At 44.8% G+C, this 23,838-nt stretch overlaps 1 protein-coding gene across 1 annotated transcript in view; it reads right to left on the bottom strand.

Annotated features, from left to right (window-relative positions):
* Positions 1-14,921: 14,921 nt before the first annotated feature.
* The window catches only part of LOC146855584 (adipocyte plasma membrane-associated protein-like), a 104,755-nt gene continuing 95,838 nt past the window's right edge, over positions 14,922-23,838 (bottom strand). Inside the window, exons 8-9 of the mRNA XM_085653415.1 lie at positions 18,694-18,889; positions 14,922-16,862 (exon numbers count right to left, since the gene is read on the bottom strand). Of these exons, the coding sequence (XP_085509541.1) occupies positions 16,665-16,862; positions 18,694-18,889 (394 nt within the window). The 3' untranslated portion in view covers positions 14,922-16,664. The remainder of the gene's footprint in view (positions 16,863-18,693; positions 18,890-23,838) is intronic.

The following is a 23,838-nucleotide window of genomic DNA, read 5'->3' as shown; positions in this document are numbered from 1 at the left end:
TCATTTAATTGACCTCGAGAGGTTGAAAAGAGGAGTCACTTGCTGGGAGTGGAAACTGCTGCTAGCAGGTAGCGCGCAAATCTCTGCTGGGTGGACTCTTAACCCACTGAGCTATCTAATAGTCTAATAACCGTGCGAACTAAGTACGTCGGTGCTTCTCAACATTCCACGATCGGGATCTGTAACCGATGCTCGTCTGTTTCAGACGTCACTCATTGCTGCATCGGATTTGGAAGTCTTCCGCTAGAACATGTTAATTAATGGCGGGGGGCAGACTCACCGCATGCAATCCGCGACGCCAGCCCCAGCCAACACGCGAATCGAGCCGCAAACAATACATCGGTGAGACCGCACAAGAGTGCGGGCACCGCTGCCTCGACCCATAAGGGACACTACCAAAAAGGGGCACCGGCCGAGACTCAGACTGCTGGACTCCCCCCACACAGGGTCGAAAGAGCAACTCCCGGACAAGTGGGAAACGCGAAAATGCCCCCCCTCACCCCCGGAGCTGCGGGACTCACCGCCCATACGCTTCAGTGCCCCTTGACCCAGCACGAGTTGTGCTGACACAGAAAGGAGGGGGGGGCCACTGCCAGGCCCTCCAGATCACTCACCACCTAAGCGAGCAGCTCCAAGGACAGGACACGACCGAGTCGGGGTGAGGGGACGGAGGCAGAGGCCGATCTCGCATCTCCCAATCAACGCGACGCTGCCAGGACGGAGACGGAGACGACCACGATCGTCGACCACAAATTCGCGTGGCCAGGAGGAGCGGCGCAGGAAGCAGAGGAAGAACTGAGGGGGTGAGGTGCCTAAAAGGGGGGTCTAGCCTCGCCCATCCTTGTGGCACGCCTCCCCAGGACAAACCCATTGGGGGCCTCCCCTCCCCGAGGCGTGGCCTACTAGAGAGGCGGAGCAGGGGGGGGAGAGGTGGGGGGAGGCTCCGACGGGCGGCCACTAGAAGGCTGGGACGCGGGCAGCGGCATACCGCTGGTTTTACACGGGTTAACTGACATCGACAAAGCCGCACGGCGAAACGCGTCTGTCAGTGCAGGGGGTCTGCACAATAAAGCATTTTTAGGTCTCGTCTGAGCCAGCGCTTTAGCGCTGCTCTCACGAGAGCTTTTGTAAAAGGGGGATCTGGAAGTGCAAACAGTGCTTTTCAGGCCTCCAAATACAGTGCATGTGCGCCGGGCGCGCGCACCATTTGGCAGCCTGAAAAGCACTGTGTGATCACTTTCGCGGTCGCTTTGATGTCCTCAGTGAGCCGCGCTGCCACTGAGGACATCAAAGCATCCGCGAAAGTGCACACCATTTGCCACCCCTTCCTGCTTGTTAAGATATCAATAAAACTGTCAAATCACCGAGTTAAATAATAATTGGGGGTGGCGTCTTTATTTTTTGGTATTCAGCTGACATTTTTGGAAGCAAATAAATGCATTATGTAAACTTCTGCGTAAGATTTGATTCTGTATCTGGGTGGGTGGACTGATGGATACAAATCTAGTCAGTGTCTCGCCTCCACGGTCCAGTTCTTACCCTCATGGCATCCGTCCTTGTTCATTGCAATAGCTCACAAAACGCTTCCCTCATTTCGAAAACAGAACATTTCTGTAATATGTAAATATAAAATCGCGAGCTCATTAGCACTCCTGCTCGATAGCATGCAGCGTTTTTTAAGTTCCTTTAGTTTGCCGCACCATATCAAAATACGTTTCAACTCTGTGCGTCGCTGACAATCGAAATCCCACCAGAGGGGATAGCAAATCTGTAGCTTATCACAATTATGGACACTACTCAGCACTATCACAACAGAAATTATATTCTTACTTGCTGGCGCGTGTACAATAGATTTCATCACTATAACAGCTTTCATTTGGAATTATCAGCGCTGTGTCTCGAGAACACTGTGCTCGCCGTGTATTTTAAAGATGAACTGGGGAAACGCAAAAACGTGCATGAAGAGCTGTTTACAATTAAAACAATAACAGACACTGACAGCGCACCTCCGGACAGCAAGCGTAGCCAATCAAATGGATTACCTAATCATGGACACTAAATAGTGAGATCAGTTCTAAGGCAAAACAAATAATGTGACCACCAGTGACACTGTGTCACCGACATGCCTGTGCATTGAGGAGTGACATCACGTATCATTTGAACACCACGCCCTCTAATGGCATCAACGGAAGAGGCCCTGAATAACCACTGAGCCTCTCTGATGGCATCACATGAAATGAACTTAAACAACCTTTGACCTTTTGACATAATAGGAAGTGGCACCACACAAGCTGAGCCAGCGCCGTCACTATGATGACATGGACCGCAGAATAAAAGTGAGGCAGGTGTTAATTCCATGCACAGAAAATGATCGCCCGAATTTTTGGTGATAAATAACCCCAAACAATGTCCATTATTAGCAAGGGTATCGGTGAGAAATAGTTATTCTCGACTCAAATCTTGCATGGTTCAATAACATTAATGTATCGATTGAAAATGACTGAAAAGAAATTTAAAAAACACCGCTGCGACCTTTTGTAACATTTTGCAACAGCAATGTTTTTGAGGGATGCCCGAGATAATATATATTTTTTTTTAATCAGCCGTAGTGAGGATTTTGCAATAACGAGGTGAAACTGATAGGCTGATATTGGGGTAATGGCTCCAGGTACAATACATTGAATCCTTTAGGGGAAACAGAACTTTGAAAGTAGAGCAGAGGTGATAAAGTGACCCGACTCTTCTGATGGTCCACACAGGGAAATCTAGAAGAATTGTTCACCCTTGCTTACTCTCATAAACAATTCACCCCCACCCTCATTTTTACATTATTTTATTTGATGCCAGTGGTGAATAGAGAAAAGATTGGTGCACATTTCATCATGTATTCTATGTGCTTGGCAAGTTGTTCTTCGTTCCCATATTTTGACACAACACTCCATCATACTTTTGGGCATCTGTTAAACGAAACGACTTACTGTGCTCACTGGCACAGATGAAGTGACAACCCACGTCTACCCCACCAATTACATCTCAGGAGGTAACCTCACATAAGCTGGACGTCCAGGCTTATAATACCAGAAATTACACCACACAGCCTTTGACTATGGTCAAATCGAAGCTACTGCTTCAAATCTCTACAATAAACATACAAACAAGCATTTGCAATGCAATAGGTCTCGCAGTTATACGAGTTTGAGCTATTGGCATTGTAAATGACAGTGCCTTTTATTTATGTTTTAAAAAAACAAACTTAAATAAAAAGCATTGTCATTTACAATGCCAATAGCTCAAACTCGTATAAATGCGAGACCTATTGCATTGCAAATGCTTGTTGCTTAAATGACACCTGTGAGTGCTTTCCATTTGGGAGTAGAAATGAGAGAAGGCTGCTTCTGTTTGCGTATGACTAGCGGTTCACCACCACAGGAGGGAGCACCCAGGACGCTGTGGAGTGGCGATGGTGATGACCGGTTTTTCCACAACAAAAATATATATATATGTGTATCTATTCTCCCTGGTTAAAACCGACAGACAAGACACTTCACCGTATCCAACTTTAAGCAGTTGTACCCAACTATTTACTAGAGAATATCACTTTTAGGGGGTTATCTAACACACCAGAACAACCCCCCTGAAGCTAAGCCCCCTGCACGCTTGCTGCACCCAAGCCCTCTAATACAGGACTCGGAATATATAGTGTGGTGAGGAGGGAGGCAGCCTCTGATGGAATAGAGAGAAGGAGCCAATAAAATGTCAGGAAACATAGAGGCGGGGTCAAAGAAAGGAGGAGATAACGTGGTATGTGGTGAGGGCAAGCCAAGAGAAGCATACATTTGACAGATATTGGGTGCATCTGCTGTCAAGGTTCTTCAGCCACTTGTTACGGAACTAGATGGAGTCTAGGGGGGGGGGGGGCTGCGGCCACAAGACAGAACCAGTAAGCATCTAGCAGCTGCACAAGAAAGAAATGGGAATGGCAATAATAACTAAATATAAGGAAAAGAAGAGAACAACGTTAAGTGATATGTCGCTCTGTAGGCCTGGGGCCAGGAAGCTCGTGAAACTGATCCTTAAAATGGCGGTTGTGTGAAGGGCAGAGAGATTGTTGGGCTGCGTTGAAAGAGGACAACCATTGCGCATTTCTACCGCGCCGCCCTGGTTATTTTATACAGTGATGAACACGACTCGAAGCCCAAGTGGTTGGTTGCATGATGTGGGGCTTAATATTTGCTGCAGGCAAAATAGTCATTCTCGTGCACTCACACAAGCTAGTGGAAGTGCAGGGTGATGGGAAAAAGATGGGCATGCCAAGAGCCCAGCCGCACATTCGTGCCAGCTTACATTCCAGGTGGACATTGCCATGTCTCGCAGAGGGGACTATACGAGTAGTTCGTTTAGCGATGTGCACAGTGAGGAAAGAACTGTGGGGGAGTTGTGTATGTCACAATCACTCGGAGAACAATGCACGTGAAGTAGTGCTGAGTACGTCGTGTTGGCCCCTTGTGAGTCTCAGTTGTTTAGCTGCGTGAGGAAGGTGTCCCGCCTCTTGGGGCACCCTTTTGAGTGTTGGCAAGTATTGACTGTTTTCTAGGGCCCCAACTAAGGCAGTACGAAGGAGAATATTCTCTATATTATGGCAGTGCAAATCTGATGAGCACCGGACTGCAATGCGGCCTCAGGCAGAGGTGGGTTCGAGAACTTCTCAGTTCCCTCCATTGGGCAAAAAGTATGACCATTTACAAGCGTTAATGGTGAGCAGTCTGGGAAGTTTTAATTAATTTTTCCGATACAACATTGACGACAGTGGTTATTGTTCAAATGCAGATTGTTGATGCAGGTGTAAACTAAGCATGATTTCTGATGGCTACTTAAAACCACAGCTTCCTCACCTTGTGAATTTCCCACAGACATCAGACTGGATCTGGAAAACTCAAAAGCAATGCTCCTGCGCGCCAGTAGGTGGCACTGAGCGCCTCCGCATCCATTTTTTTTCTGCTCCTGAACTGATGATCAGAGCCAGGAGCTCTGATCATTGTTGACTCCGTGAAGATTTTTTTCTCAAAAAAATTAATTCCAATGTGCAAGGGATGTAACCCCCTAAAGTGACAGGAATCAAGCCTTGTAGGGATTGTTAATAACAGATGTCAGTGACATAGCCCCATGAGTTGTGCCTCTGGTGCTTAGGAGCTTCACCCCCCCCCCCCAGGCTACCAACAGAGGAAAGCACTTAATTTGCTACAGTGACCGGGAGGGCCGATGTGGTCCTTGACTTTCACCTCCCCACTTTGGTGGTAGAAACTAACATTGACAGAGTTCCTACTGTCTGGCCAGGAGTTGACAGAACCTCTTTGGCCCTTCAATAGAGCCATCACTGAAGCTCTGCTGGGCACATGGGCTGAACAATGTTCTGTCCCCCAGCCCCACCCCAATCAACTTACAGGTCGCTGGTCACCATCGACGTGCTCCAGTTAACCCGGACTTCTTAACATATCATCCAACACTTAAGTCTGGTCTTGCAGGCAACCACCAGTAGAGTCAACCCTAATGCTTTTCCAGCCATGCCCGCTGACGGGAAGTCAAAACGAGTGGCTATATTCAGAAGGTGTAGGTTGTTCCCAGCCAACTCACCTTGAATACTTAGTCAACGCAAGCTGTTTGCTAGGTCGCTACACCCATGCACTATGAGACATCTTGGGTAAAATCTTAACTGCAGGCCTTGAAGACTTACAGTTCTTTTTAGCCCAAACCATTCAAGATGTTCAGGATGCGGCCCCATTTGTCATCCATTGTGCCCTGGACACCATTGATTGTCTAGATAGGGCTATGAAATCCAGCGTGGTGCTTAGACACCACTCCAGGATGAGGTGCACTGGCTTTTCGGGAGACATTCAGGCACCCACCTGTTTGGTAAGAAGGCAGATTCAGCCCTAGAGCATTTTAAGGAAAGCTAGGTCACGGCACGCTCCTTGAGTCTTTCAGCTCTCACCAGGCGATTCCCCTGACAATGTCATCCTTTTCAGCGATATGCCTCGGTCTTGGAAGATTGGAAACATTAGGTCCCACCAACTGCCCAGCAGGCCTGCTTTTACTTTCAAGGTTGGGTTGTGTGCCCAACAGACAATGACCTGGCAAACAGAGGCAATGCTCGTCACAGTATTCTGCCCCTTCCTCCCTTTTGTGCCACCTTACCAGTTCACAGCCAATCAGTAGGAGGCAGGATCAGCCATTTCTGCAGTGGTGGCAACAAATTACATCTAGCAAATGGGTCCCACAGATTCTGCACCAGGGCTATGTCCTGCTGTTTTTTTCGACCCAATGCACTTGCTGCCTACATCAGATCACTTCTCAGAAGACCATATGTCTGTTTTATGCAAAGTGCAAGCTTTTCGGAGCAAAGGAGCCATAGAAAGGAGACCGGTCTTAGAAGTAGGGACTGGGTGCTATCCCTGCTACTTCCTTGTGCCAAAGAAGCTACATCCTATCATAGATCTTCACCCTCTCAACACCTGCATGCACAAGGACAAATTCAAGATGCTCACACTGGCCCCGATTACCTCTGCTCAGCATCCCATAGGTCCTGGTCCGGCAGGAACGACTGAGCCCAAGTAATCCTAGTGGTACCCGGAACTTATGGGCTTGAGCATCTGCCGTTCCAGCAAACTGCCACTTCGGGAGGACCGTCTGTCGCAGCAGCAGGATCGTGCATCCAAGCCATGACAATCTGCACCTTCATGTGAAAACTGGAACGTTTATGTCCTTCTGGCAGCCTGGTGCCCTTTAACTAAATCTGTGTAGGAAGGGCACTGGAACAAGTTAGTAGCTTGGTGCAGTACCCCCTAGTTGGACCAGTTGCAGGTAAAATTGTTGGATGTATTGTTTGTGGCCCTGCAAGGTCTTGCTCTGGGCATAGTGAAAGGTTACCTGTCGGCCTCTTCCTGTTTGTTTGTTGAATGAACTGCCCTTATTCAGATCACCAATTGTGACATGTTTCCTAAACGTTTTACCGCACGTTTCCACCTAAACTCTTTGTGATGCCACAGCGGGATTTCTATCTGATTCTCATGTTTGTATATGTGTATCCCTTTTGAACCAATAAACAGTTGTCTATTATGCCTACTCACTCTGGCACGGTCTTCCTGGTTACAATAACATCTACATGTCGGGTGCAGCCACCCTATACCACCTTTGAACAGACAAACTGGCGTTATGGACTCGAGCGGTGTTCTTACCAAAGGTGGTTACACAGTTCCATGTTGGACAAACCATCATCCTTCCGACTTTTTCCTCCACTTCCTCCCTTGAAAGAGAGACTAAATCATTTGCACCCCAAGAGTGCCCTCTGTTTTTACATTGATTGTACCAAAGAACATAGGGTTGACGATCGGCTCTTTGTGGGATTTTTTAGGGCAAAGAGAGCAAGGTGGTGCAGAAACGAGTCTCTCAATGCTTATCCTCTGCATTACGATCTGCTACACACTGGCTAAGAGGCAGTTCCAGAAGGCCTAAGGGCTCACTTCACCAGAGCCAAGGCTGCTACTACGGCATTGGAATGCAGAGTGCCTGCCTTGGATATTTGTCAGGTAGCTATGTGGGCATTCGCGCATGCTGACAATGTGTCTGCTCAGTCCAGTATGACTTTTTAGTCTGAGCCATTTCAAATGCCCCCTAACAAAGACTGCCTTCAGGGTCAGGAGACTTAGGAACAGCTGGGCAATGGGTCAGAAGTACACAAAGAAAAGCAAGGGACACATTAATGTCCCAGTGTGGCATCACGAAAGGTTAAGGAGAAAACACATGGACCAAACCTTTAAGAAAATGCATCACAACAGGTGATTTGAAGGAGGATGGTTGGTTCAATAGACATAAAAAGGCTGAAAGGGCCGACGATCTTTAGAAGTACCTATTGCATGTCCTTGCTGGGCCAAAGACAGAACAAACAGTAATACATCTGACAGTTTAGTTTGCAGTGGTTCCACATTACTGGTGCCACACCAAGCCACAAACTTGTGTTAGTGTTTGAAGCAAATAGATTTAGTAGCACGACACCGGACTGCCAAGATGACATCCACTACTTTAGAAGGTAGATTGAATGAAGTCAACTGCCGCCTCTTAGTCTCCATGCATAGAGGAGTAGATCGCGCTGGCCCAGGTGTAAGACCCTGCCCCACAAAATCCTCCCAAAGCAACAGCTTGACCGGAGGACAGGTTTTCGTGCCCAAAGGTTTTGGGTACTACACTCTCCTTGCTCAATCCAGATCCACTAGAATAACTTGATACCAATCGTTCTTGATCTTCAGAACTCTGGGCAGGAGAAGTAGCAGCAGGAAGGCATGAAGGATTCCCTTGACCCACTCTAAGCGGGAGGCTTCTCCAAGTGAGACCCTTCTTGGGACTCCGATGCACAAAAGTTGACACTGCTCATTATCGGCAGTGGCAAAGCGATCAAGCCAGGGCTCTGCCTATTATTGGAAGATGCCTTGCATCACCCATGGGTGTAGCTGCCATACATGAGCTGCAAAGCATTGCCGGAGTTTGTCCACCCTGGAGTTTAACGATCCTGCCAAGTGGTGTACAGTCAGGGAGATGCCCTAGCGATTCAGCGAGGTCCAGAGGAGCTGGCCTCTTGGCACACAGCCCAGGAGCCCACCGTGCCCTCCTTGTTGCAATTCCACATGGTGGAGTGGAGCCAGCCTCATGATTAACAGCAGGAAGGCTTTCAATGCCAAGCGAATGGGCTGCAACTCCAACAGGCTGATGTGTAGACGGGTCTCTTCCAGACATCTTCAACAGATGACCTTCATAACACAGCAGTAACACATCTGTTGCCATCTTCAGCTCTTGGTGGGGTAGATTGAGGGGTCTACCGCTGGTTCAATTGCGGTTGAGCGGCCTCTACTACAGATCTTCTACATCCTCCTAAAAAACCTGGATGGAGTCCAACTGGTTCATTTGGTGCTGGGTCCACTGAGACTTCAAATCACACTGCAGAGCCTGTATGCCACCTGGCATGGTCTGCAAACAAGATACAGGAGGCCAGTAGACCAAGAAGCCTCAGTGCCATCCTAACTGAGACCAAGGACAAAGGCTGAAACATCAGGATCATAGCCTGAATGTCCTTAACTAATTCTGTAGGAAAAGGCCCAATATTGCACCCTGTCCAGTATTGGCTCCAATGAAAGGGAGTCTCTGCAAAGGAGTTAGGTGTGACTTTGGTACATTGATCATGAACCTCAACGATGTCCGCCATCATATGTAGGTGGTGGTCCATGACTGACTGTGGCGAGCCCGCCATCAATGCCAGTCTTTGAGGTAGGGGAGGTGAGGCGAACAGGGAGCACAGGCAACTGAAAATCCCTGTGGCCCACCTTTACCCCCAGGTAGCGCCTGTGGGTCTGCAGCACAGGGATATGAAAATACCCATCCCGCAGGTCCAATGCCATCATCCAATTTCCTGGATCCAGGGTAGATAGAATCTGGGCCAGCGTGAGCATCCTGAATTTGTCCTTCCAGAGGAAGAAATGGAGGGATCAAAGATGTAAAATAGGGCCAAAGGCGTCCACCCTTTTTCGGTACTAGGAAATAATAGGAATAACACGAGTTCCCATCTCTCTATGGTTCGTTTCTTCAAACTATACTGAACTTCCTGCAGGAAAATGGACAAATGGTTCTCTGAAAGCTGCTCCGATTTAGGTGAAAGATGCAGAATGGCAGGGTATAACCACATTATACAATTTACAGCACCCACCTACCAGATGTTATGGTTTGCAACACGAGGAGAAAATGAGTGATCCTGCCTCCCATGGGGTTGTTGTGTGCTGCTAAGGACAAATTAAAGCAGCTTGGATGCTGCTGCCAGAGTGACTGGGGTTCTTGTTGTTGGGGCAGTGGGCCTTGATGACCGAACTCTTAGCAATGCCATGAAACAGAAGAAATTGTTGGGGATACTGCCTAGCAAGTGTTGAAAAACCAAAGGAACGTGCAGTAGCTCTACTCTCTTTACAGCGCTAGAGGGTGTATGCATCATACCAGACATGAGAGACTTCAAAAGGCATATCCATGAGTGATGCTTGTACATCACCCAATAAGCCTGTGGATCTCATCCAGGCATAGCTTTGGAGCACCTCGCTAGTGCCGACTTCTCTGCATAAGCCGTCTGTTGTGTCCAGGACTGACTGGAAGACATACTTGGTCTCATTGTGGCCCAAGTGAATGTTTTCTGCCAAACTGATGCATAAATCTTCAGGACTGCAGGTAAGATCTCAACGACCGAAGCCCCACGATGCATGGGAGTACTTTCCCAGCAAACAGCTGCTATTGAATGACCTGAGAACTAGGCTAGTGGAAGAAAATATGCTCTTCCCAATGGCCTCAATTCTTTTCAACTCTTTTTCAAGTGGGGAAGGGGGAAAGATTTGGGGTTAACCTTGCCACTGAGACCTGTACTACCAGGCTATCAGGAGTACAATGCTGTGTTAGGAAGGCAGAGTCATATGGAGATGGTATGTGATAACATGCCACCTGTCTGTTTATGGGTGGGCAAGAGCAGGGTTTGGTCCAAGTGCCCATGAGGGTGTTGGTGAGGGCCTCGTTGAACGGCAATAAGGGTTCAGACGAGTATTGTCCAGATTGTAACATTTCCTTGAGCACGTTGGTTTTTACCTTAATGGAAGGCAATTGTACATCTAAGACTTTGCCCACCTATCTAATTACCATGGGGAAGGAAGAGCCATAGAGGGAGACCAGTCCTGAGTCCGGGGGGATTGTCCAGCCCACTGGCCTCTTGCAAGTCCATGTATAGATTACCATATTGTGGCAAGATTTGTTCCCATTAGCGCCAAAAGCTATAATATATGGGGATGGGCGCATAGGGACTGATCTTGAGCGTGGCTTCAGCTGAGGCTAAGACCGATTCAGCACGGAACTGAGGGATCGATCTCCTCCTCTGGCATTGGCAGCTTCAATGTCGCAGGAACCACCATGGATTGTGGTGCAGAGCGTAGAGTGAGCGCTAAACCTGAAGTGGGTTCAGGAGCTACAGATGATGCAGAAGATAAACCCACAGGTGGTAAACTGACTATTGGCGTCCGCAGATTCATGGAGCCCAAAGGTGGCAAAGATGTGGAGCATGACCTCCTTAAACATCCTGATCTTTTGTGGCATCGCCAATGGACCAGAAAATTTCAAGGGAACCTTGATGTCCTCGCAACTTCTCAGACACTGAGTGACAAGGCTGGTTTGAGACCTGCTTCAATGACTTTTGTTTCTTTTTGGATGGATACTTACCCAAAGTATTGGATCTGGATGCCAACCTTTTGCAAGACTGTCCCAAGAGTGTGAACAGGTCCCTGTTCTTGAATTAGAGTGGCCTTATGCGATTTTCTTTGGTGATTGGCTTTTCAGTCCCGGCTCACTTTTGTGTGCCCGATGATACACTCCTCAGATGACTGTCATGGCCTGACCCCAACACCAGAGACACCACATGCAACAGTCCTTACAAGGCTTAATCCATGTAGTTGTAGGAGGGGACATACTCCCTTGCACACTGGGAAGCATTTTTTGCATTAGAAAAAGCAAGAGCCAACTCTGGATACATGTACAAAGGAGCATAAAGAAAGGTACTGACGTCAATGCACTTGGGTAGTGCCTATATGCGACTCCAGTCATCCCTTTCGGGGCAGACTGGAGTTGAGATGTACACTGTATGATGCAACCTATTTGTGCACAGGGATTATGCTGAAAATTCACCTTGATCCAGGAATAGTCTAAAGGTGAGGAATCTGTGGTTAGAGGTATCCATCAGAAAAAAACATGACTTCTCCTTCTTGTCCCAGATAATAATAAAAATAAACAACTGGCCTCAAGCCACTCACCCCATACCTCTAGCCGATCCTACACCATCTGTACTCCATTATGGCAGAAATTCATCACTGTACTCAAAGACAGCCTATCACAGCAGCCTGGAATTAACATATAACATAGCAACAAATGTTAAGTGTAAGAAATTGGTTTACTGGTTGAGGGAGGGAAACCCTTCTCAAGCAGCAACCACAATTCTTGTCAGGCAGAAATCACAAGCAAACCCCAAATTAGCCTGTGCTGAACCCTCTGGTAGCTTGGCACATAGCAGTATGGCTTAGATTGAAGGCAATGTGTAAAGTATTTATGCAGCACTTTAAACACTTATAAAGTAAAAACAGAAAGCAAAACCCCCACACCAATTTAGAAAACGAGAGTAAAATATAATAAATAAAACAAACCAAAGCTACAAAAATCCAAACAGTCGAACCAGAGATATGCAATTTCAAAGATTTAGGTGAAAATAGCACCTAGAAGCACAAAGCGCCACTCCCAGCTATCTGGTTGTGAGAGAACGGGAGAAAGTCACAAGTTCAGGCTGACCACAATAAATTGCAGATAGGATACAGGGACCAGGTTAGTCCTGCTGAAAGAGTTACCTTCTCAGTCCAGCACCAAGATTCCTGTTAGCAGTGGAAGGAGCCACGAGGAGCAGGGAGAACATCGCCGGTATGTGTTGAAGTAGCGCAAAGAGCCTGCCGGGCGTCGCAGACATTGCTGTAGCACAAAGATCCGGTCAGCGTTGAGGCTGGAGTTTCAAGTTGCCCACCACAGTAGCTGTCGTTGCTGTAGCACGAAGAGTTGGTTTACCGGAACTTCACTTTGGCACTGGGGTTTGTTGTTAAGGTTTCAGAGCCAACTGGTCCCTTCACTTTCACGAAGAACCCAAAAACTTTGAGGAGCTCCACAGAGTCACATCAAGGGTCTAGGATTTGAGGGGCACCACTTGGGGGTCAGGAACCCACTCCAGCAGAAGCCAGCAGGGCTCAAGCAGGTCCAGTTGCAGGTCCAGACAGCAGGTCAGCTGGGCAGTAGCAGGGAGCCTCTAGAGCTTGATATAGCCCTGTAGCTCAGAACAGAAGGCCAGGTAGCTGACCCTTGGAGTCACTTCAGCCTGGAGTGAAGAGTGCAAGCCAAATCTTCCTTCGCAGCACGCAGTGTGGCAGTCCTTCTGTAGTATTCACATGTTCACAAGTGTACTGGAGAGTTGGGGTCTGAGGTCCAATATTTATACCAGGTACCTCCTTTGAAGTGGGAAAGACTTCTAGAGGTTTTCCTTTGAAGTGCACAGGTTTCCTGGATCCAGACTAACTACAGGGGGTATGCAATCCTCTGTGTTAAGGCAGGACACAGCCTATTCCGATGTAAGTAGGGCTGTATCCAATTCCGCTCTCCCATCCCGCTTGCGATGGCCTATCCAGGCACACCTAAGCTCTCAATTGTGTGTGGCTGTCTAGGAGGAATACACAAAGACCAATTGCCAACTAAGTCCAGTTATGTGATCCAGAGACAGGCTGCAAGAATTAAATGGCTAAGGCAGAAAAATGCCAACTTTCTAAAAGCTGCATTTTCAAAATATGATTAAAAAATCCGACCACCATAAAATAATATTTTTCATTACAATTCCAAAGACACCATATATGAATTGTTTACCGCTTCCCATTTGAAAGTTACAGCTTTTTAAATGTAATGCCAATGTTCTGCTATCAGAGTGGTCGGCCTTGTAATAGTGAAAATCAAATGAGAGTTTTTTACTATCAGGACTTGTAAAACCGAAAAGTAAGATTTAAATACACTACATACTACCCTATGGGCTGTTCAGGCCTTACCATAGAGGTGAGTAATATGTATTAAAAAGGAAGGCTTGGGCATGGCAAAAGGTTCATTTGGCCAGGTTAAAATGGTAGTTTAAAAGTGCACACACAGGCTGCAATTTCAGACCTGAGAGAAGTTTTTAAGGCTTCATAGGTTGGTGGCATAACAAGTACTGCAGGCCCACTTGTAGCATTTAATTTGCAGGCCTTGCCCTTTACATGTAGTACCACTTTACTAGGGACAGATAAGCACATTAAAGATGCCAATTGGGTGCAAGCCAATTCTGGCATATTTAGAAGAGAGAGCACAAGCACTTAAGCACTGATTAACTATGGTAAAGTGCACAGAGTCTTAAAAGACAACATAAATGGGTTAAATGCAAAAGAGTGATGTAAGAATTATTTTTTTTTAGGTTCTGGATCCGATTTTCTGAAATAATATGATTTAAGAGGGATCAAGATAGCCGAAAACCACAATAGAGGTTTCAGAGACTTTTTCTGACTTCACTGGTACAGCTCCTAAGGTTATCTTCATGGGAACACACCCAGAGTCGTCTGGATTCTGCACAAGATAGTGAAAACCTCTCCCTTTGTCCTGTTGTGATCTTAAGATACCATCTCTGTGTAGAAAGGGTTGCCTTAAATAAGGAGACTATTTATAGTCCTTCATCTAATCCCCTTCTTCATAGTGCTTCTAAAGAAATGGGGTTTTGCAAAAAAAAAAAGTAATGTTAGCGACTACTGCAATTGCGTTAAATTGCGTTTCATTTTTTTAAATCCTTATTTTAAATATATGACACAATAAATGTTAGTCAATGATTTGTTTGGCATTTCGATTTGAATTAGGCTAATGAGAAATTGCGTTGTGTTCTTTTAAAAGTTTTTTTAAGTATACATTCATATTCATGTTTGGAATCCCGGAGCACAGAAAGATCATATAACTGTGTTTAGCAACAATGCTATACATTGGTCACCGGCAAGGAAGTCACTTGTCTATACGTGACCTATCGTAAGCAAATTGTGCAAATTCAAATCCAGAAACTAAAAGGCCACTTTGATAAAATCTGCCTACAGAAACATTTCAATTTATACCTACTACCTAGCTCTTCCCCCTGACTTTGGAACCATTATGGGACGTATAGTGAATGACCAAGTTATGCAATAATAAGTGGATGAAGAACAATGGTAACTAAAGATGTCTGTCAAAAGAAAGTAATATTTTAAATGTAATCAAAGCAAACAACAACTTAATTTTAAAGTCTCTTTTAATGTTAAAAAAACCTTAATTAAAATACACAAATAACTGGACTAAACATCTGATACAAAAATATGAATTCAAGTACATTAAAATGGGAAACACAGATGATAAACTCAGTTTCTTACAAAGGTTATACCCAGGGAGCTAGAACTAAATTATAAACTCAAGATCATGTACATTGCTAGGTATAACATGGAAAGTGTTACTGTACACAGTATAACAGTTAAAAGTCTGCTATTAAGGCAAGAGGACTACATTTTATATTTTAGAAACATTTTTAGCATTGGTAAACCAGATCTAATGTCAGTGAGGCATTCCTATATTGTTTCCAATGCCACAAAAACGATATTGTTTTATCCTAAAAGACCTTTCTCCGACTTCTATTCTTAAAGTCATGATCGGGCCAACACCCTTTGTTAGAGATAGGATATGGACTTTCTTTTATCAGGTAGGAATTGCAGCTCTATCGTAATTCTTTATGTACACCACTTCATCCCTCAAAACTAACATGTTTTAGGGAAAGACACATATAAGATTTATGAAAACATGAAAACCAGGACTGATGCAACACACAGCATCTCTGGTACGGAAATACATAAAGAGATATAAAATGGGTCAATGAAAGCAAAAACATCCAATGTACCTTGCTCACAGATGTTATCCATGTCTGTAGATGACCGTCATATTGGGAGAAAGAAGTGCTCAGACTCGGTGATGACTCCTGTCAGTGTACCAATATCTTAGTAACACTATTCTTAATATATGCAGTCCAGGAGGGAGCCTTTCAAGGCAAAATCTTTGATCACTGTATTGATAACGTCTTACGGTGGTCTTCACAGCATGCTAGATTGAATGTTTGCATCATTGTCATCATGATGTTGGTCGCCATTTCAGTCCTAAAAGCGCTATCACTGTTAACCTTGCATCATGCCTTAACATCGGTCCTAGAGGGAAGTCCACCATCAGGTGTTCTTTTGAATAGAGCAAAGTGGCATAGTGTTTATACAGATGTTTTAACAAAATAGACTACTGGATAAAGTTGTGCACGTTTATCCTTAAGCCTTTACAAGTGATCTCTTAATATATAGTAATCTCTGTAAAGAAGTCTTTGCACCACTATCATTTAAAGCAACAGCACTGGAAGGCAGTCTGTGCTGTAATCAATTGGAAGTGGTCTTTGTAAAGGCACTATACAGTACAGAAATACTTCTGTGCTGCTGAAACTAACTTGGAATCAGTAGGACTCTTGTGATAAGCCAGGGCAGGTGATCTTTTCTCAGCATCTCCTCAGCTGCTAGTCACTGAGCCCCAGTCACTGTAACCCGGTCACTGTTAAATACAACTCTGTCAACAAGGTCAATTTGCTGCTGATCGCCGTTACAGTTTTTTAGACTATCGTCACAAAGCATTGAAGGAGTCCTCTGCTCCTAAGTATCAGTCAGTAACACTCAAAATCAGGAAATTATGTTCCGTCATCCACCAATCGCTGTCCAGTAATGTATGCGCACTATCCTTAGACACACTGTAGTACTGATGCTTCTCAGCAGTATAGAAGAATTTACACTACTGTATGTTGTAAGGGTTTCTTGTTACCCACCCACAATCTTTGTACAACTGTACTACACAATGGACAGTACTGGCAGGAGGCCTGTGCTACATCTATCCTATGAGAATAAAGAACATCCTACATGCACCATGTGCCTTTCACACCCATTACTGGCTGTATAGGGCCGTCAGTGTATCACTACCAGGAATGGTAAATCGGTACTCCCCAAGTACAACTTTCCATTGTGCTCATAGACATCGCTGATGGCCCAAGTGACACTACCATCTGGGTCATGGAAACTCTCCAAGATTTCTCCTCGGTCGTTGACCTCCAGAAACAAACCATGTTTGCGGAGAAGGGCTCCAAACGCTGACAAAGGGATAACCTGCAGGAGAAAATAATTAGGATGAGATTACTCAAGCTTACGTGTGTAAAGAAACATGAAGAAATATTATTGGACTATCACCGAAACAACAGATAATCCTTCTCTGACTGTCTCGCAAATCACTCATTATGGAGAAAATGTATTTCGACAGAATAAGCAGTGCTTGCTTGTCCTTCATGCTTATGAACAGGGAGGGGAGGAGACCTATGCATAGCGCAGTATAAAGAGATCTTAGCGGAGCTGTGCACAGCAGGTCACCTCCAGCTCTGTGCCATTCTAGCAAAAGCGTGCAGGTACACAAGCAACATTGGGTCTGTGCATATGCTGCCATCATCTGCACACTGCAAGACACCGTTCATGGTGTGCAAAGCTGTGTAAGCGTCGTCTACCATCATGGTTGAACAGCATCATCTGCAGTTGCCCACTTGCATTTTCTTTCGCCAGTTAATATCAAGCTCCACACCACAATATTCACTGTGCAGCAGGAAGCAGAGTGCGTGGTTCCGGGACTACATGGAAATGGGTTATTCATGGAAGCCCATGCAGGAAGGTGGCGCATAATAAATATTCTGTTGCATAGCTGGCATCCAGTGCAAATGATATGACAAATCATGTATAAAATATATTTTAATAAGCATAGATTCATATAGAAATAAAGCTAGCAGCATTATATGATAATCAAACGTAGATTGTGCGGTTTGCAGCGCAGCTGAAACTAGGCTTCGGGTCGAAGAAAGGTAGTAGCAAGAGTTGCAGGTTTGGTGCCTCGTACTGCAGAAAACCACCTCCAATTTATGAGGCAGTTACTGGAAGCTTTTTTTTTTTTTTACCAAACACGGGCTGATTGTGTGTATGTATGTATATGGTATTTCTATAGGGCGAAGCTAGCTAAAAGGGAGCGGAGCGCTGCACGCTATCAAAGGCAAGTGTATAGTCAATGAGTAACAGGAGAGAAAGCTGGTCTGTGGATGGTTAATGCATTGTGATGTAGTGTTCCTTAAAGAGGTGAGTCTACAACTCTTTCCTGAATTGGTGCAGTGCAGTGCTTTATCAGTACTGATGTACACAGGGATATATCCTGGGTGCATACAAGGAAAAGACCTGTTGTCTGTTGGTTGATGAAAAATATCATTTTAGATACTTGGCTGGGGGTGGACAACATATAGACTTGTGAATTAAGTTGGTATCTGTGACTGCAAGCTAGCCTCAAAAGGCTACTAATATAGTTATAGAATCAGTAACAAGTTAGTGATAATGTCCCTGGGTCATAAGGATGCAATAATAATGTGGTTCTATAGTTTTGTACCCTGCTAAAATGTAAAGCTCATTATGGCACTGTGCTTTGGTGCTTGTACTTCCCTAGCAGATATGGTGCTGCCATGAAGTTGTGCTAATGTGGGGAGCAAGGCCAGTTGGGTGGCATAGTAATTAATATAATAACAATTATTTTCTTTCTAATTAGTGCTTCATACTGCACTTCTGCCATTCCTAGATTTCATATCTGAAGGAGGTGTTTCAATGACCCTATTTAATGATTCTAAAGTTACTAAACTCAGAAGGATGGAGTACTGGATTTATTTTTGTTGGGTTACAAACTTGTGACCTACAGATGTTGACAATGAGTTTTAACTCAATGAGCTATCTTACCACTCTCCACCATACACCCCAAAAACAAACTTAAATTTCTATGGAAATGTGCATGCTGATGCATTTTAATAGTTAAAGGTTTTTGGGTAGGTAAACCCCTAGTATCTGAGCTCAATAGATTTATAAAAGAACCACACTCCCATCAACACAAATCTTCCTTGGTTAAAACAAAGATGCTCAATACCTTTGCAACAAATCTCTTTAGTGCTGGGTATGGCCCAATGGCATCCAAAAACGGAGTGAAGAAGCCTGGGAATCTCGTCGTAGTAAAGCCGACTCTGTACGTGCCTGTATTAGAGATTCGAATGTTATCTGGGTATCCAGGCATGTTGTCCATAAACACTTCTTTGATACCTGCTTTGTCGCCAGTTAGCCAATAGCTGTATATGAAAAACAGAAAGATTTCTGCATTTAGTGAGACAACATTAAAAAGTGGCATGTTTTACCTGAACTGAATTATATAAAGTGCTTATATCGAATGTATTTTGATCTTCCAGTACTTTCTCCCCTTCTACCAACGCATACATAACATTACAGGAGTATATGTACAATATCTGGTACAGAATTTCAATTATGTCAAACATCAGCTGTTGGGACGGGAATGTCCCCTGCATGGTTTACGTTCATGTTCCCCTGCCTGGAGTGGCCAACTGAGAGTACATCTGGCACCCTTTTAATTTGCCAATCCTCTAAGAGTGTACAGAGGCTCAAGATTGTCCCAGACTGTGCGGATCTGGAGGGGGACACCAAGCATGCTCTCAGTGTGGTTAGTGGACTACTATTGCTGTCCTGGGTATAGCACATAAACAGTGTTTTAACAGTAAATAAATAGTGTGCCCTGAACTTTTTAGCTATGCCAAGTTCTGCTATTATGTGTATGTCATACTATGTAACTGGAGCTGAAAGGCCCATCGCTGTAAAGCTCTGCTATTATGTGTACGTCATACTATGTAACTGGAGCTAAAGGCCCATCGGTGTAAAGTTCTGTTATTATGCGTATGCCATACTATGTCTCTGGAGGTAAAGGTCTATCTGTGTAAAGAAGTTCTATTATGCGTATGCCATAAATTTGCACTGACATCCTGTGTGTGTCAAGTGAGTGTAGATGTGTACCGTATGCAACCTGTGGTGATAAGATATGCGTATGAGTAAGCTGGAGTAATGGACAGGAGTGGGATACATTTCCGATGCCTCTGGCATGGCCTAGCACAAGGTGGAGGGTGTGGCCTGTGTTCCCCGACAGTGGACGTGTATTGCCTGCATTGCTGTAGCTGGAGGGAGGGATTGCAGGCACTAAAGTAGGGAAGATGGAGACGGAGCTACCTTCAGAAATTAGTTTAGCACCGCCTTTAGTTAGCCCTGCCATTTGGTGGAAGATGGGGGTTGAGGAGTGGGACTTCAGACTCTGTTGGGAGATGCGAGGATGTTTCTATGTGAGAGGCGAGGATGTGTCTGTCCCTGATTACTTCTTCTATTGGGCTGATTACAGACAGGTGCAGAATCCTCAAACCTCTTAGTGGCTCTGTTGTGGCTTCTCCATGTTGGAGGCATGCCTAGTGCTGACATCCGTGAGAAGATTCATTCTATACAAAAGCTGTGTCTGGACACCAACCTGAACAGTGCACTTAAAAGAAGAACTACTACAAACTGGTTCTACAGTTTGACACTGTGGGGCAGATTTAGCAATATTTGGTGCAAAGAAACGCAGCAAGACAACTTTGTACTGCATACAATGGAGAGAGCAAGCAAGCACTATAGTTACAAACATATGGCACATTCCTGCTCGCTCTCTGCGCTGGTGCACTTGTGGCTGCCAACGCAGGGACCATCGCGCCATGGTGCAAGGGTCCTTGCGTTACAGCCAGGATTGTTTTTGTGCAGGAAGGGATACTTTCCTACTCAAAAAAATCCCCCAAGGCATTGTCCTCTTTCTACGTGTGCTGCAGAATGCAGCAAATATAGGAAGAGGAAATCACGAGGAGAAATAAACAAATTTCTCCTCATTATCCCTTACCTGAGAGGGTGTAGAATTTTGACTAATTTCCAGGTTTAATAATCTTAGTAAATGCCATAAACCATGGGTGGATGCATGGGAACATCTATGCTCCACCCATGGAACATCTTCACCACACAGAATAACGCAAGGCAGTGAATTTTGCTGCCTTGCGTTACTCCAGATGTACTATGCCGTGCACAGCCATGCAAGATGCCTTCGCGTGGCATAGTAAGTCTAACTTAAGGGCTTGCGTTGCCTAGCGTCGCCATTGTGTAATGCAAGGCTAACACAAGCCTTCGATGAATTTGGGACTGTGTGTCCACATTCCACTTGCCTAGAAATTATGTATAAAATTGGGCCCCAAAGAAGTGTTTCAAAACTGTCTGCCATCAACAGACTAGTACTGCATATCATCTGCACTGCATATCGACAGGCTCTTTGACCCAACATATGGTGTGCTTATCATATGGTGGAACACATGGAATAGCCTGGATTGGATACTAAAACATTGTTTACATTCAGTTTTAGTTCAAAGACCTTCCCCCAGCATCGGAGAGTTTTTCATTTATTTTGGCAGTTCTATGTACTACAAACTTGACCCAAGGTATTGGAGCGCTTTACATGAGCATCAATTACATTACACAAAGCCACATTCGTTTTCAGGTACACGGAGATTAAGTGCTTTGTCCAGAATTACAGGATTTTGAGCCAAGACTCGACCATGGTTCACCAGTTCCAAAGTTGACAGCTCTGGTTGTACCGTCACATCCTCTCCCAGATGATGATGAGTTGCAGTCAACAATGTGATACACGTTTTCTGCAGTACGCAAACGGACCCTCGATAGCTGAATGACCACATGACTTATTCCCCATCACAGCACTCACTACCCATAATTTGCTGATTTGAACATCGAACATCCTCAGCACTTTAGAGGCAAACACTGACTATGTTATTTTTAAGCCGAATTATACACTTATAACCTTGTCCTGATAAAGGATTTAATTCCGGGATTAGAAATCCATATTCACCAGCGATACGAAGCTCGTAAAATCTACTATCATCTTTTCTGGCTCAGCTTTCTTTTTTGATTTGCACTGATTGACTTCTTGTTTTTCAAAATTATTAGAAAGTTAGGCCCTATACCCCAAGGATTCAAGGCCAGAACTGTAGATAACACAAGCTTCCTTTGTAGGTAAAATATTGAGCACAGTTCTTAAACTGTCCCACCTTGAAATTACTTTCCATTCATGATGCTTAATTATAAATACAAATAATCTACCAAGACCCTGATTACGAGTCCAACTAACGTAAATTACTGGGTGGAATTCTGCTTTGTCTGCTCAAGGCTCTGTATTCCTGCTGCCGTGTTTTTCCAGATGCTGGAACCCTGAACCGATTTGTCGGACTGGTAATTCCAGCCAGTAAAACCGTGGTTGTTCTTTTCCTCTGACAATAGGTTGCTTGCAATCCTTCTCCCGCCAGGATTCTACTTCCCTTTCCATCCCCTACCCTCACAACCCTCCTCCTTTAGCGAGCCGCGGTTGAGCCCTCTACCCAACTCAATCCACATAAAACTAAGAATAGCATGTGGCATTCCACCTCTTAAAACGGATCAGCACAGTCATTCTCATTCCAGTAGGGATTAACTCGTAGCAGGAATTCCATGAGGAATTTCTAGCTGATAGTGACAACTCCAGACACCTGGAATTTCCTCATGGAATTCCTCTACAAGTTTGCTATGGGTCAAAGTATTCATACTTAATGTGTGGTCATTTAACATATCAATAAGCAACTGAGGTCCATGATTTAGCCCCGGACATACAGACTTCTGCCCTATTTAAGAGAAGGCTGGTCATCTCTGTATGTTGAGAGGAACAGCCGTCACTGCAGTTCCATTTAAGGTACAAAACGTTTGGTGGATGGCCTCCAAACTTGTACCAAAGTGGGAGATTGTTCTTGAAAAACAAAAAAAACTAATGACCCCCCCACACACCTGTTATCTCACAGGCTGTGGGGGTGATTATGTTTTTCTTCTGCCCCTCACTGTTAGGTTTTTCCTGTTGGTGACAGACAGAAAAGAACCCCATTAGACCATCCACTAAACAGAATGGGCGGTACGATTGCTTTACTCGGACTACCCCAACTCTGTGGGGCCATTAGAGGTAGCTTTCTATTGACAGAGCCCCAACTGCGGTTCTGTCAACAGAAAGATAGTGGTCCTTCCAACCCCAAACAGGGCGAACAGACTGCCCGTTTGGCAGACACAGTACTCCTAGCATTTGCGATGGACTACTCTGCCCACAAAACTCTGAATCGCCCCGTGTTTCCAATAAGTAATAGAGACCGTGATGAATGTCAAACTGCCAAAACGTTGTGCATTGAACAAAAACATTCAAGCGCATATATTTTTAAAAAAAAGGCAGAGCAAGCAATAACAACATTACACTTATATGATAAACTTTTTTGCCCACAAGATGAACATGTCATCCCCAAGTACTTCATCCATGAATGGGAAGCGTACGCCACTAATCTGGACTAGGTTTTTCTTTTGTAATAACATTTTGATACATACAAGTGTTGTTCATCTGTAGCTCAATTCATAAATCAATACCCAATGTAACAAGTGGAACGTGTACATGTTTCGGCAAGCCTTAGTTAATAGAAGTGGAACGCGGTTGGAGGGAGGATTAGAAGCATCACCCTCAGCAGTTTCTTCTCCAGACACAGTTCAGCATATTTGATCTGATAGAGCGCGGTAGTGCTCTTCAATTTGTAGGGGTGCATTATAATCACGAGTAGTTTGCACCTGGATATATCCTTGTGTTGTGTTAACATTTGATCATTAGAATGTGAAATGTAATAACGAGTTAAGTATTGTGGTAGAGGGATTCGAAGCAACGTGAAGGAATCACATTGTAAATGTGCTTTAAATGGTAAAGTCTTAATGCTCGTTTTATTAGACTAATGAGAATCTGGTTTACTGCCATGTAACGCATTGATCTAAACCTGCACAGTGATTATGTTCACGTATATGTATGTTCAACGAAGATCTATGGTGATTGATTCTTATGTTAGACGATTTCTGTAGGCCTTGTGTATTTATCCCAAGCTCTCATAAGTGAAGCATTTGTAATGTTTATGTGTATGCAGAATCTTTTATTTCTCACGTTTCTGCTGCAGGTGGAGAAATTCATTTCTGTTAGTTCGAATAATGCTTTTGTTTTAGGAGTTGGGTATAGGGAGGAGAGGATACATTTGAATAGGGAGTGCTGATAATGTGGGACAGTGTTCTTTCTCACTGGAGAAGGCCTGGGAATCAAGGTCATCGAGCC

Source organism: Triturus cristatus, chromosome 4_1, assembly GCF_964204655.1.
Source record: "Triturus cristatus chromosome 4_1, aTriCri1.1, whole genome shotgun sequence".
Classification (NCBI taxonomy): Eukaryota; Metazoa; Chordata; class Amphibia; order Caudata; family Salamandridae; genus Triturus; species Triturus cristatus.
Note: the sequence above shows the minus strand (reverse complement) of the source record. Positions and strands in the feature narration are given on the sequence as shown.